Source organism: Panthera leo, chromosome E3 (assembly GCF_018350215.1).
Source record: "Panthera leo isolate Ple1 chromosome E3, P.leo_Ple1_pat1.1, whole genome shotgun sequence".
NCBI classification, from domain to species: Eukaryota; Metazoa; Chordata; class Mammalia; order Carnivora; family Felidae; genus Panthera; species Panthera leo.
In genome coordinates this window covers 24,828,305-24,843,835 of record NC_056694.1, presented here as the reverse complement: position 1 = coordinate 24,843,835, position 15,531 = coordinate 24,828,305, and the positions used below count along the sequence as shown (strand labels likewise).

The 15,531-nt window shown below is 40.8% G+C and overlaps 1 protein-coding gene and 1 long non-coding RNA gene across 4 annotated transcripts in view; one reads left to right on the top strand and one right to left on the bottom strand.

The window, feature by feature from the left end:
* LOC122209857 overlaps positions 1 to 15,522 on the bottom strand; it is a 42,467-nt gene extending 26,945 nt beyond the window's left edge. Inside the window, exons 1-2 of the long non-coding RNA XR_006197778.1 lie at positions 15,238 to 15,522; positions 3,308 to 3,428 (exon numbers count right to left, since the gene is read on the bottom strand). This is a non-coding gene — a long non-coding RNA (uncharacterized LOC122209857). The remainder of the gene's footprint in view (positions 1 to 3,307; positions 3,429 to 15,237) is intronic.
* The window catches only part of ACSM3 (acyl-CoA synthetase medium chain family member 3), a 46,898-nt gene that overhangs the window by 17,843 nt on the left and 13,524 nt on the right, over positions 1 to 15,531 (top strand). For all 3 annotated transcript variants that reach the window (XM_042922100.1, XM_042922098.1, XM_042922099.1), the window contains exons 2-5: positions 111 to 379; positions 991 to 1,201; positions 12,470 to 12,677; positions 15,380 to 15,523. In XM_042922100.1, the coding sequence (XP_042778034.1) occupies positions 161 to 379; positions 991 to 1,201; positions 12,470 to 12,677; positions 15,380 to 15,523 (782 nt within the window). In that variant the 5' untranslated portion in view covers positions 111 to 160. The remainder of the gene's footprint in view (positions 1 to 110; positions 380 to 990; positions 1,202 to 12,469; positions 12,678 to 15,379; positions 15,524 to 15,531) is intronic.

Sequence of the window (15,531 nt, the reverse complement as noted above, 5' to 3'; positions counted from 1 at the left end):
GAATGGCATTTTTAGGATGATTGTTAGTAATAATAATAAAACTTAGCTATTTTGGGGTATAGCTACCTTTAGGAGAGAGACAAATACATATCCTTTTACTTGTCTTTTAGATGGATTGGTTTCTGTGGAAATCCTGGTGCTAACACATCCAACAAGACTGATGCTACCTCTTGTCACTATGGAGACATTACTTCGTGCCAAGTGTTTTTGGCGCCTAGCAATCCCTGGTTCTGTGAGAGAACTGCATAAAGATTATAGAATAGTACCTCCTCAGAATTTTTCCAACTATGAATCCATTAAACAGGAATTCAAACTGGAGACTCCAGAGTATTTCAACTTTGCTAAAGATATTCTGGACCAATGGACCAATATGGAAAAGGTATGAAGCAAGGGCCAGTCCAACTACAGTTTCTCAGATAGAAGTGATTTTGCCCCCAGGGGATATTTGGCCATGTCTGGAAACAATTTTGTTGCCATGACTTGTGAGAAGGTGTGTGCCAATGGTTAGAGGCCAGGGATGCTGCCACACATCCTCTAATACATAAGACAGTTCCCCATGGCAAAGAATTATCTGGCTCAACATGTTAATAGTTCCATGGCTGAGAAAGGTGATGGTTATAAAAATGCATGATTATAGGTTAACTTCTTAAAAATCCAGAAAGGACTCGAATGAAAATGATTCCAAGAGTCAGAAATGGTAGGAAACAAGACATAGATATGTCACTGAGAGAATATAAAGGGATGCAAGAATTCTAACTTCTTGGAAAGAAAAGCAATCAGGCTAAATGAGAAATGACATATGCTGGAAGAAATGACATGGCTCCCAACAGCTAGAAATAAAGACTCTAGAGTTATTTCCCAATATTCCATGTGTGTCTTAACTAATGACCTGTGAATTTTCTTCTGGAAAAAATATTCCATTAAGTCAGTTAAAATAGAATTTAGCTGCATAATGACCTTTAAATCCATGACTGGTTTGTCTTTCCTCAGGCTGGAAAGAGACCTTCCAATCCAGCCTTCTGGTGGATAAATGGAAATGGAGAAGAAGTGAGATGGAGTTTTGAAGAACTGGGATCTTTGTCTAGAAAATTTGCCAATATACTTACAGAAGCCTGTGCCCTGAAAAGAGGAGATCGAGTAATTGTGATTCTGCCCAGGATCCCAGAATGGTGGCTTGCAAATGTAGCCTGTCTGCGAACAGGTTAGTAGTGCTTGCAATCTGATTATATTTAAAATAGGCTAGATGGGAGAGTTTCCAACACATCTAAGTAATCATGAGACATTCATTTGGGTAAATTATTTGAGGAACTATACACAATATAGTATTATTCTCAGAAACCTTAGAAATGTGTTTGAAACATTTCCTATCTTTTGACTTAAACTATGAGTTGGGTTTTTCATAATGAAATTAAGTTTATTTTTTTAATTAAGTTTACTTATTTATTTTTGAGAGAGACAGAGAGTAGAGAAGGGGCAGAGAAAGAGGGAGAGAGAGATTCTCAAGCAGGCTCTGTGCTGTCAGCACAGAGCCTGATGTGCTGCTTGTACTCACAAACCCTGAGATCATGACCTGAGCCAAAACCAAGAGTCAAGACTCTTAACCTACTGAGCCACCCAGATGCCCCATGAAATAAGTTTATTAACCAAATGCCAATCAACAATTGAATACCCTCATACCTGCCACTCTTCTCCTCCTATAGACTCATGGCCATCTGAATCTCAATGCAGCCACAAACTCAAAGAACCTACCCTAGTTCTTGTTTCATGCCTTTATTTCTCTCATGGTTAATTACCATTCATCTGGTACCCTAAGCCAAGCAGCTGCTACTCCTCCTTCCAAATCAGTTCCTGCATCTTGTAAATTTGACTTTCTACGTGCCCCTTGAGTCCCTCTTCTTCTCCAATTCCATCGCCATTGCCTTACTTCACATGTTTACCATCTCCTGAATGGACTTGCCCAAAAGTCTTCCTAATTCTGGTCTTGTGTGTGCCCACTTTACTCCTACGCAATTCATTCTCCATAGCTACTGTTCTTTCTAAAATGCGCATTTTATCCTGTCATTATGCTGCTTGACATGATTTAATAACTCTCCATTGCCTACCTGGTAACATCTGAACTTCTTTAGTTTGTCATGGAAGGTTTGAACTATCTTCCCTTCATTGTTTTCATACTCTGTGCTCCAGGAGTAGCAAGTGGTTTCCTATAAGGTTCATGACCCTTCCCATTTCCTGGCTTTTGTGCACATTGTTTCCTATGTGTGGAAAGCCTTTTCCTCACACCTAACCTCCTGGACAACTATTGGATTTTCAGGTCTTAACTCTAACGTCACTTCTCAGGCAACCCCACCCTGATGTCCCAATTAGGTGCTTTCTTTTTTGAGCTCCCCTAAAAAACATGTATGCATTTTTATTTTAACCTGTACTATGTTGTCTAGGTATATCATTTGTTCATAAATTTGTCATTCCCATAGGACTATGTATGTTCCTAAAGGCAATGACTATGAGATAGTCATGTCTTACCTCTAATTGTTGGCATATAGTAAATGCTCAGTAAAATATTGGTTGAATTAATTCCTATCCCTACCGTTATAATAAATCATTATATTAAGTAAGCATTCTTAATTTATCATAATAATTACTTGCAATTGAGGAGAGTTATACATTCCATATCATATATACATATAAATTATACACTGGAGTAGCAGAACCCACTTTTACAGTTTTTCTTTTTTAACAAAATGATAGCTTTCATGAATGCTGCTATACTCATTGTCTTAGTAAGGGGAATGTTGGATTTCCAAGACCAGAAATCCATTCATATTAGTTCAATTAAGGAAGGATAATTATTGGATGTCTACTGAAGAATCTTACAGAAAAAAAAAGTGCAGAAAGAGCAATTGGCCTCTGCAAGGGAGGCAGGCAGCTTCTTTCTCTATTTCTTTTGCTCTAAAGCCATAGGGCCTCTTGTCTCTGCCTCTCTCAAGCATCTGTTCTTTTGACATCTGCTAACACATGATTTCTTTGCTGCCTTCATTTTGGCCGACATGTGGCTTTGGTTTGCCACACAGATGCCTTAGATCCTAACTCTGTATGTTCTCAGTCTCTTAAATCAAATATTTGAGGCAGAATCTGACTGGCATGGCTTGGGTTAGGCCAGTCAGATGTGGTCAGAGGCAAGTTCATCTGGTACAAACATGGTTACTGAGGTTACAGAAAGTAAGGCAGAGTCTCTTAGAAGGGAGGATGAAAGGAGGCAATAAATGGTAAATCTAATATACTAACAATTCTGAAAATAAGCATTACCTACCACCTAGAGGGATGGGTAGATGGACTAGGCTTTCAAATCCTGTTGCCAAACTGAATGATGAGAGTTACTTCTTTTGTCCACCAAACAAACTTCTGTAAAAATTTTGTCCTTTCATGTAGATCTGTTAACAGGGAGAAAGGGGGCTACGAGTGTCAGTCTTTTAACCCTTCATGCAAAAATTGGTAATATCATCTTATACACCCTATATCACAAACATGGTAATGAGAGGCCTCTCCCAAGATTTAAAGTAACATTTTGTTCCCTGACAAGAAATAATGTAATGCTTCCCAGAATGATTAATTTGGACAGGAAGCAGTTTTAATAGGTAAGATTGATCACTATTAATAGGTTCTTTTAAAGATAGGATATGAGGAGAGGGTCCAACATGGCAGAGAAGTAGGGGGAATCAATACTTCCCATGCCTCTCAAACAAAGAAGTGTAGAAACTAAAGGACTTTGAACACCAGAGCCTGGGAGGAAAAGAGACTTAATCTACCAGAAAGAAAATGGGAAAGCTGGAAAAAAGGTGGGTAACTGCGAATTGAGGGAGATAAAAAAAAGGCTGCTTGGCCACGGAGGGGAGGGACCCCTTTCTGCAAAGAGACAAAGGGAAGAGAAAGAGTGGCTAGGGAAGTGCAGGACTGTATCTAGACAGGAGAAAGACCTCGGACTGGGATTGAGACTGAGAGGGATCTGATCTCTAACTGCAGGGCTTTCTTCCGACTGGGGCTGGCTCCCCGTTCATGCACCTGGGGTGGAGGGGAGCCAGCCCTGGATGTGGTGGTAGGCCAGAGCTCAGTCCACAGTTGGAGAAAGTGGTTCCCTCCCTGGAGGGCTGCATGATAGTACAGAACCTGCCTGCATCCTTCACCCCTTGGGCACAGTTGCTGGGCCAAGGGCGCAGTCTGCAGGAGAAAAAGGCAGCTGTCTCCCTGGAGTGCTGTGGGAAAAGACAAAGCCTGCCTGCATCCGCCACCCTGTGGGCTCGCAGCGAGGGCAGCAACTGAGTCCGCAGTAGGAGAAGGCTGTCCTCCCTGAAGTGTAGAGGCACAGACAAAGCCAGTCGACACCACATATCGCCGCACTGAGAGGCGCTTCCCCAGCGCCAGAGCGCACTGAGCCGGACTTTGAATCCTAGCCAAGCGCAGAGTCAGGGGAGTTGGCAGAGTGGAGCCAGAAGGACCCCCCCCCCCGCCCCCATCTGCGCCCCGGCACAGTGAGGACTACTCAAACTGAGTCCACCAGGTCTGGCTCTGTGGAGAAGAGACTGGGGAATCACCATTCCCCCCGACCCCATCCCACCACCACCAAGGTGAGGCCTCAAGGATCACTCCCTGGGCCCATAGTGGAGGTGGGTTCAGAATACGCCAAATCATGCCTCCTTGCACTGGGTAACTGCGTATCCAATTGATTGGCACAGACCCTGCAGACAGCTCCTCCCGACAAGCAATGCAGCATTGCCTGGATTAACTCTAGGTCAATTATGGATATGTAGATATATTCTCCCCCCACCCCCAATTTCTTCTCCTTATCTCTTCTCTCCCCTAGGCTGGTTACTCTGGTTATTGGGCTGTCTAAACAGACATATTTAATCCATTGTCTTGATACATGTTCTACACCTCCTTTACACTCCTTTCTCTCTCTCTGGAATAATCAAGCCATATAATTTCTCTGTCTGGGTAACTTTATCTTCGTTTCATTTCCCCCGCCTCCTTCTTTATTTTCCTTTCTCTCTCTCTGGATTAAGGCTTTTAGTCTCTCTGCCTAATCAATGTTTATTTTTTCTCCCCCCCCCCCGCCCCGCCCCACCACGCGTTCCTATCATTTCTCTCTTTGTATATGCTTTTCCATCAGCACTGCCTCCACTTTCTTCTTTACCTGTAGTCGGTGCTTTTGGGTTTTTTGTTTTTAGTCTTTAAGTTTTTGTTTTTGTTTATTTGCTTGTGTTATTTGTGTGTTTGCATGTTTTTGTCTCCTGTTTGTCTATCTGTTTTCCTTTGCAGGGCCACTCCAAGGAACAAATCAAAGCACATCTGGTGGAGGGTCCAAAATATTATTACGAATAGGGTAATAAAATAACCAAAGTCACAACAACAGAGAGCAAGTAACAATCTCTGAAAAAACACCTCCTGAAGGGCCAGGCCCTGGGCAGTGTATGACCCTCCTTTAATATAGCAGTGCTCGCAGGTGCAGGGCAAACAACAAACATTTAAAACACATAAGGGACAGAAAACTAGCCAAAATGATGAAACGGAAAAATTCTCCTCAAAAGAAATTACAGGAAGTAGTGACAGCTAACGAATTGATCAAAACCGATTGAAGCAATATAACAGAACAAGAATTTAGAATAATAGCCATGAAATTAATTGCTGGGCTTGAAAAAAGCATAGGAGACAGCAGAGAACCTATTGCTACAGAGATCAAGGGACTAAAAAATAGTCATGATGAATTAAAAAATGCTATAAATGAGGTGCAAAATAAAACGGAGGCTGCCACAGTGTGGATTGAAAAGGCAGAGGAGAGAATAGGTGAATTAGAAGATAAAATTATGGAAAAAGAGGAAGCTGAGAAAAAGAGAGATAAAAAAATCCAGGAGTACGAGGGGGGAATTAGAGAACTAAGTGATGCAATCAAATGGAACAATATCCCTATCATAGGAATTCCAGAAGAAGAAGGAGAGAGAGAAAGGGGCTGAAGGTGTACTTGAACAAATCACAGCTGAGAAGTTCCCTGGGGAAGGGAAGGCATCAAAATCCCTGTGGGGAAGGAAACAGGCATCAAAATCCAAGAGGCAGAGAACTCCCTTCAGATGTAACTTGAATTGATCTTCTGCACGACATATCATAGTGAAACTGGCAAAATACAAGGATAAAGAGAGAATTCTGAAAGCAGCTAGGGATAAATGGGCCTTAACACACAAAGGTAGACACATAAGGGTAGTAGCAGACCTATCTACTGAAACTTGGCAGGCCAGAAAGGAATGGTAGGAAATCTTCAATGTGATGAACAGAAAAAAATATGCAGCCAAGAATCCTTTATCCAGCAAGTCTGTCATTCAGAATAGAAGGAAAGATAAAAGTCTTCCCAAACAAACAAAAACTGAAGGAATTAATCACCACTAAACCAGCCCTACAAGAGATCCTAAGGGGGACTCTGTGAGTCAAATGTTGCAAGAACCACAAAGGACCAGAGACACCACTACAGGCATGAAACCTACAGACATCACAATGACTCTAAACCCATATCTTTCAATAATAACACTGAATGTAAATGGACTAAATGCTCCAACCAAAAGACATAGGGTATCAGAATGGATAAAAAAACAAGACCCATCTATTTGCTGTCTACAAGAGACTCATTTTAGACCTGAGGACACCTTCAGATTGAAAGTGAGGGGATGGAGAAAAATTTATCACGCTACTGGAAGTCAAAAGAAAGCTGTAGTATCCATACTTATATCAGACAAACTACACTTTAAAGGCTGTAACGAGATTAACAAGGGCATTATATAATAATTACAGGGTCCATCCATCAGGAAGAGCTAACAATTATAAATGTCTATGTGCCGAATATGGGAGCCCCAAAATATATAAATCAATTAATCACAAACATAAGCAACCTTATTGATAAGAAAGTGGTAATTGCAGGAGACTTTAATACTCCACTTATAGCAATGAATAGAACATGTAGACAGAGAATAAATAAAGAAACTAGGTCCCTGAATGATATATTGGATCAGTTGGACTTGACAGATATATTTAGAACTCTGCATCCCAAAGCAACAGAATATACTTTCTTCTCGAGTGCACATGGAACATTCTCCAAGATAGATCACATACTGGGTCACAAAACAGCCCTTAATAAGTATAAAAGAACTGAGATCATACCATGCACACTTTCAGACCACAATATTATGAAACTGGAAATCAATCACAGGAAAAAGTCTGGAAAACCTCCAGAAGCATGGAGGTTAAAGAACATCCTACTAAAGAATGAATGGGTCGAGGTGCCTGGGTGGCTCAGTCAATTGAGCATCTGACTTTAGCTCAGGTCATGATCTCACACTCCGTGAGTTCGAGCCCCACATTGGGCTCTGTGCTGACAGATCAGAGCCTGGAGCCTGCTTCAGATTCTGTGTCTCCCTCTCTCTCTGCCTCTCCCCCGCTCATCCTCTCTCTTTCTCTCTCTCTCTCTCTCTCTCTTTCTCTCTCTCTCTCTCTGTCAAAAATAAGCATTAAAAAACAGTTTTAAAGAATGAATGAGTCAGGGCGCCTGGGTGGCTCAGTCAGTTAAGCATCAAACTTCAGCTCAGGTCATGATCTCACAGTTTGTGAGTTTGAGCCCTGTATCAGGCTCTGTGCTGACAGCTCAGAGCCTAGAGCCTGCTTCAGATTCTGTGTCTCCCTCTCTCTCTGCCCCTCCCTTGCTTGCAGGCGCGCTCTCTCTCTCTCTCTCAAAAATAAAATAAACATTAAAAATTTTTTAAAAAAGAATGAATGGGTCAACCAGGCAATAAGAGAAGAAATTTAGAAGTATATGGAAACAAATGAAAATGAAAACACAACAATCCAAATGCTTTGGGATGCAGCGAAGGCAGTCCCGAGAGGAAAATACATTGCAATGCAGGCCTATCTCAAGAAACAAGAAAAATCCCAAATACAAAATCTAACAGCACACCTAAAGGAAATAGAAGCAGAGCAGCAAAGACACCCCAAACCCAGCAGAAGAAGAGAAATAAATTTCAGAGCAGAAATAAACAATAGAGAATCTAAAAAAACTGTAGAGCAGATCAATGAAACCAAGAGTTGGTTTTTTGAAAAAATAAACACAATTGGTAAACCTCTAGCCAGGATTCTCAAAAAGAAAAGAGAGAGGACCCAAACAGATAAAATCATGAATGAAAATGGAATTATTACAACCAGTCTCTCAGAAATACAAGCAATTATCAGGGAATACTAGGAAAAATTATATGCCAACAAATTGGACAACCTGAAAGAAATGGACAAATTCCTAAGCACCACACACTTCCAAAACTCAAACAGGAAGAAATAGAAAGCTTGATCAGACCCATAATCAGCTATCAAAAATCTCCCAACAAATAAGAGTCCAGGACCAGGTGGCTTCCCTGGGGAATTCTACCAGACATTTAAAGCAGATATAATATCTATCCTTCTCAAGCTTTTCCAAAAAACTGAAAGGGAAGGAACTTCCAGACTCCTTCTATGAGGCCAACATTACTTTGGTTCCCAAACCAAACAGAGACCCAGCAAAGAAAGAGAACTACAGGCCAATATCCCTGATGAATATGGATGCAAAAATTCTCAACAAGATACTAGCAAATTGAATTCAATTGAATATAAAAAGAATTATTCACCATGATCAAGTGGGATTCATTCCTGGGCTGCAGGGCTGGTTCAGTATTCACAAATCAATCAATGTGATACATCACATTAATAAAAGAAAAGATAAGAATCATATGATCCTGTCAATCGGTGCAGAAAAGGCATCTGACAAAATTCAGCATTCTTTCTTAATAAAAACCCTCGAGAAAGTCGGGATAAAAGGAACACACTTAAACATCATAAAAGCCATTTATGAAAAGTCCACAGCTAATATCATCCTCAATGGGGAAAAACTGAGAGCTTTCCCCCTGAGATCAGGAACACGACAGGGATGTCCACTCTCACTGCTGTTGTTTAACATAGTGTTGGAAGTTCTAGCAATCAGACAACAAAAGGAAATCAAAGGCATCAAAATTGGCAAAGATGAAGTCAAGCTTTCACTTTTTGCAAATGACATGACACTGTATATGGAAAACACTATAGACTCCACCAAAAGTCTGGTGGAACTGATACATGAATCAGCAAAGTCGCAGGATACAAAATCAATGTACAGAAATCAGTTGCATTCTTATACACTAACAATGAAGCAACAGAAAGACAAATAAAGAAAATGATCCCATTCACAATTGCACCAAGAAGCATAAAATACCTAGCAATAAACCTAACCAAAGATGTAAAAGATCTGTATGCTGAAAACTATAGAAAGCTTATGAAGGAAATTGAAGAAGATAATAAAGAAATGGAAAAACATTCCATGCTTATGGGTTGGAAGAATAAATATTGTTAAAATGTCAATACTACCCAAAGCTATCTACACACTCAATGCAATCCCAGTCAAAATTGCACCAGCATTCTTCTCAAATCTAGAACAAGCAATCCTAAAATTTGTATGGAACCACAAAAGACCCCGAATAGCCAAAGTAATATTGAAGAAGAAGACCAAAGCGGGAGGCATCACAATCCCAGACTTTAGCCTCTACTACAAAGCTGTAATCATCAAGACAGCATGGTATTGGCACAAAAACAGACACATAGACCAATGGAATAGAATAGAAACCCCAGAATTAGACCCACAAAAGTATGGCCAACTCATGTTTGACAAAGCAGGAAAGAATATCCAATGGAAGAAAGACAGTCTCTTTAACAAATGGTGCTGGGAGAACTGGACAGCAACATGCAGAAGAATGAAACTAGACCACTTTCTTACACCATTCACAAAATTAAACTCAAAATAGATAAAGGACCTGACTGTGAGACAGGAAACCATCAAAACCCTAGAGGAGAAAGAAGGAAAAAAAACCTCTCTGACCTCAGCCGTAGCAATTTCTTACTTGACACATCCCCAAAGGCAAGGGAATTAAAAGCAAAAATGAACTATTGGGACCTCATGAAGATAAAAAGCTTCTGCACTGCAAAGGAAACAATCAACAAAACTAAAAGGCAACCGACGGAATGTGAAAAGATAATAGCAAATGACATATTGGACAAAGGGCTAGTATCCAAAATCTATAAAGAACTCACCAAACTCCACACCAGAAAAACAAATAATCCAGTGAATAAATGGGCAGAAAACATGAATAGACACTTCTCTAAAGAAGACATCCAGATGGCCAACAGGCACATGAAAGGATGCTAAACATCGTTCCTCATCAGGGAAATACAAATCAAAACCACACTCAGATACCACCTCACGCCAGTCAGAGTGGCCAAAATGAACAAATCAGGAGACTACAGATGCTGGCGAGGATGTGGAGAAATGGGAACCCTCTTGCACTGTTGGTGGGAATGCAAACTGGTGCAGCCACTCTGGAAAACAGTGTGGAGGTTCCTCAAAAAATTAAAAATAGATCTACCCTATGACCCAGCAATAGCACTGCTAGGAAGTGCAAAGGGATACAGGAGTGCTGATGCATAGGGGCACTTGTACCCCAATGATTATAGCAGCAATTTCAACAATAGCCAAATTATGGAAAGAGCCTAAATGTTCATCAACTGACGAATGGATAAAGAAGATGTGGTTTATATATACAATGGAATACTACTTGGCAATGAGAAAGAATGAGATATGGCCTTTTGTAACAATGTGGATGGAACTTGAGAGTGTTATGCTAAGTGAAATAAGTCATACAGAGAAAGACAGATACCATATGTTTTCACTTATATGTGGATCCTGAGAAACTCAACAGAAGACCGGGGGGGAGGGGAAGAGGGGAAAAAAGTTACAGAGAGGGAAGGAGGCAAACCATAAGAGACTCTTAAAGACTAATAACAAACTGAGGGGTGATGGGGTGGGGAGTGGGTGATGGGCATTGAGGAGGGCACCTGTTGGGATGAGCACTGGGTGTTGTATGGAAACCAATTTGACAATAAATTTCATATAAAAAATTAAAAAGAAAAGAAAAGAACAGAAAAAGGAAATTTAATAAAATAGGGTATGAATAATTTTTTAGCAGAAATTAATTATCTAAGGATAATGTGTTTAAACAAATTGCTCCTACTAGGCATCAAATACTGACTGTGAACTTGTCATTAGAGAGTGCCTTTAAATTATTAACAGAAGACTGTTAGGCCATGGCAGGAGAATCACTTATCCCCAGGTGGAACATCTCTAAGGAATAACCTTGGAGATAAAGCCTCATAAATATTGCTGCATTGCCTGATTAGAAAGGAAAGATATTCTGAAGAACTTTGTGTTTTGGTACTGATTGTCTGCTTCCTGAAGAACTCCACTGAGGGGCTTATCCTTTCCAAAATGGAAAGACGAGTCAGTGTCAAGAGTCCAGGAATGAGCAGGTATGTGTTATTCAATCTTCCTTTCCTGCTGTGAATCTGGGAAGAGCAAAAACCATTGTGAAGTGTATCCTTTCCAGCCCTCTCCTGAGGGTCTGGACCTAAGAGTGGTGGAGTCTGAAATATAAATATGGATGCATGTAGATATAGAGATACAGATATAGACATATTCTTGAAAGTCCATTAATCCTTTGAGAAAATAATAGCTAAAATTTGGTCAGCACTGTTCTATGCTCTTTATACATTCTAACTCATTTACTCCTCATTAATCTTACAGAATCCTCATTTTACAGTAGCAGAACCTGAGACTCATGGAGATGAAGTGGCTTGTCCAAGGCCAAGCTATAAGACTATTTGGCTCCAGGACACACTCTTAACCATTACACTACACTTACAGTGTAATTTACAGCAGGGAGAAGTAGAAGTACAGAAAAGATGAATGCCTTGATCCTTCCCTTTGGAGAGAAATCATAAAACATTCACGTATGTTTTAAAAGGTGCTGAAGTAGTTAAGTGTACAGCTCTGGGGTCAGGCTACAGGGTTCAATCTCTGCACTGCCACTTTCCATTTCAGGGATCTTTGGCAAATTATTCATAGATTTTGTGTTTTGGTTTTTTTGGGGGGTGGGTAGGGATTAAATAAGTTAAAACATGCAAAACACTTAGAATAGCATCTGACATTTAGCCAATAAATGTTGGGTAATATTACTCTACAAGCCAAACTCTCTTAAAAAAAAAATGGGGAAAAAAACCTCTCTTCAAGCTGAACGTTATGAATGGTCTTCAGATAGAAGATAATTATCCAGCATTTAACATGCTTTCATGGTAGGCCAAAAGGGTCACAGATTTTAAGATCCCTTGAAAGGCAAAAGCCAAATAATTAATGGAAGATAAATAGATATCTAGACTGTTAAATGGAATGGTAAACTCATCCTGAGACATAAGGTACACGTGAGATATCTACACTAGCTAACTACCATGATAAAGGAAATCCTTCCTTCTATACATAGTTTCTTTTCTGCCCCTGTAGGGACAGTTTTAATTCCAGGAACCACCCAGCTGACCCAGAGAGACATTCTCTACAGACTACAATCTTCAAAAGCAAAATGCATTATTACTGACGAAGTTTTAGCCCCTGCAGTAGATGCTGTTGCGTCTAAATGTGAAAATCTGCACTCCAAGCTAATTGTGTCTCAGAAACCCAAAGATGGATGGGGGAACCTAAAGGAAATGATGAAGTGAGTAGCCATAATTGTTGTAGAACAGCTTCCCCAGAGGAAGGCAACACTGAAAAGATGTTCAACCCACCAAGTGATCAGAAAAATGAAAAGTAAAATGAGGCAAAGTGAACAACTAGTAATTATGGCTGCACCAACAATGCAAACTCTGAGGCAGGAAAGAGGTTGGAGTGTTTTTTAGAGGTTAGGATCTCCAGGAAGCAGGCCCTGAGATAGATATTAGTTGTGTAAGAAGTTTATTAAGGAGTTGTCTTGGGGTCAACACCTATGAAGGAAGGGGAGGGATGTGCAATTGGACAAAGGAAGAAATGTATCTGCCATGCGCTCCCACTGGGACCTCTGGGGCATGGATAGCCCCTCAAAGCTATTCCCAGATAAAATAAGAGATCCTGGCCTTTATATACCCATACTGATCAGTAACTGGGTGTGGCCTATCCCTAGAAGGAGAGGTGAGTGACCTTGAGCAAGGCAGCTGTCTTCAGCCAAAGCAATCTCTAAAAGAGAGCTGGCTCCCAGCAGCTGTGGGAAGTAAGTCCTTCATTCCTGCAGCAGGATCTAGGAGGTGTCTCACAGCACCAACCACAGAGCTGTTATCATCTCCCAGAGAAACAGAGAAACACAGTGAATTCTTCTGTGTAGGCTATAGCATTACCTTGCTGATAACAACACTTCTGGTTATAAATAAGATGGATGCAATTATAAAACTGAGTTACACTGATGTCCATCCCTGCTATGGAATGCTTTCAGGGGTCACTTGGCACTCTGGCCATGTACTGGTTCTATCTTAGCTTTAGGCTGGCAGCCAGTTCCCTCTAGAATGAACTTCCTACCTTTACTCAAGGATTTGGAAGCATGCTTGCAACTATGGATTTGTTCCTACTGCCTCTAAAATAGCCATCATTTATTGAGTTCTTACCAAAAGCCAAGTACTGTTCTATTTAAAATAATGTTATAATTGCAATAATGGGTAACATTTATATTGCCTTGGTTAGGTGCCAAAAACTGCTCCAAGCGTTCACATATATTAACTCATTAAAATGTCACAATAACCTAAGGAAAGGGTGCTATAGTAATACAGATGAATAAGGTCAAATGCTATGATCTGGCAGAGCTGGGTTTCAAACCCAGGGAGTCTGGCTTCTGAACCCACACTCCTAAAGGCTATGTTTACTGCCTATAGTGGTGAGAGATTGGTATGATAACCCCACCTTAGTTTTCAAAAGCAACTGTATTTACAATAAAGTGATAAATACACTGCTCTAGGTAATCTTTTTAAGGAAGAAAATTATGAAATCACAGACTAAATACCTAGTCTACCTGTTAGGCTTTGAAAACAGCTTCTTGGGAGCCTGGGTGGCTTAGTCATTAAGCATCCAACTCCAGCTCAGGTCATGATCTCACGGTTGGTGAGTTGGAGCCCCACTTCGGGTGAGCCCTGCTTCCCTCTCTCCTCTCTCTCTCCTCCCTCTCTCTCTCTCTGCCCCTCATGGGATTCTCTCTCTCTCTCTCTCTCTCTCTCTCTCTCTGACCCTCTCTCACTTGCTCCCTCTTGAAAGAAAGAAAGAAAGAAAGAAAGAAAGAAAGAAAGAAAGAAAGAAAAGGAAAACAGCTTTTCTACAATTCTCGTGGCCTGGATTTTCTAATTCATTCATTCTCAGCCCAGTACTCCCAGATAAAATCTCTGTGTGCAGTGTTTACCTCCTCTTAGCTGCCCTAATGTGGGGCCTGTTAGCAACCCAGTTATCCTTCAGAACTACAGCTGATCCTTGAACAATGTGGGAATCACCAACCTGCCTTATACTGTTACCCATGACTTCTATTAACACACTCAATTTTTTAAATACTTATTTATTTTGAGAGAGAGAGAGAAAGAGCACATGCAAGCAGGGGAGGGGCAGAGAGAGAGGGAAAGAGAGAATCCCAAGCAGACTGCACACTGTCAATGCAGAGCCTGATGTGGGGCTCGATCTCAAGAACTGTGAGATCATAACCTGAGCTGAAATCAAGAGTCAGATGCTTAACCATTGGACTGAGCCACCCAGGCACTCATATCACTTTTAAAAAAAGAAAAGAAAAGAAAATCATATTTGAGAACATCCACAGTGAAGGGGATGGGGCAGTTCTCACATAGCCATCATTATGAGATCACAGAATCCTCATTATGCTGGTGTTATGATCAAACTCTTGAGTTTTTTTATCTATTTATTTTTTTTAATTAATTTATTTATTTCTGAGAGAGACAGAGAGAGAGCATGAGCAGGAGAGGGGCAGAGAGAGAGGAAGAGAGAGAATCCCAAGCAGGCTCCACACTGTCAACTCAGAGCCCCACATGGGGCTTGATCCCACAAACCATTAGATCACTACCCTAGCAGAAATCAAGAGTCAGACACTTAACCGACTGAGCCATCCAGGCACCCTCTTCAGTTTTTTAAAATGCATCAAGTCTTCTTTTTTGTAGAGTAGAAAAGCTATGAAACCAGCCCATAAGTGGGCTTTGATGACAAAATTTAGTTTGATTCCAGAAAGCACCTAAGAAGATAGAGAAAGAGATGGTTTTTACCTTGGAATTCAACCCAAGTCACTGAGGCCTGACTCATAAGGTGAAGAGGTCTGAGTAGATGGTTTCTCGAATACTTGGCTGTGGTTAACAGTTCATGGTGCTGTGTATCATGTGCAGAATCATTGTAGTTCTTCCTTTGTAGACAGGCCAGTGACAACCACACCTGTGTGAAAACAAAACACGATGAGATGATGGCCATTTACTTTACCAGTGGAACAAGTGGAACTCCGAAAATGACCGGACACACCCATAGCAGTTTTGGTTTAGGATTATCTGTAAATGGAAGGTACCTTC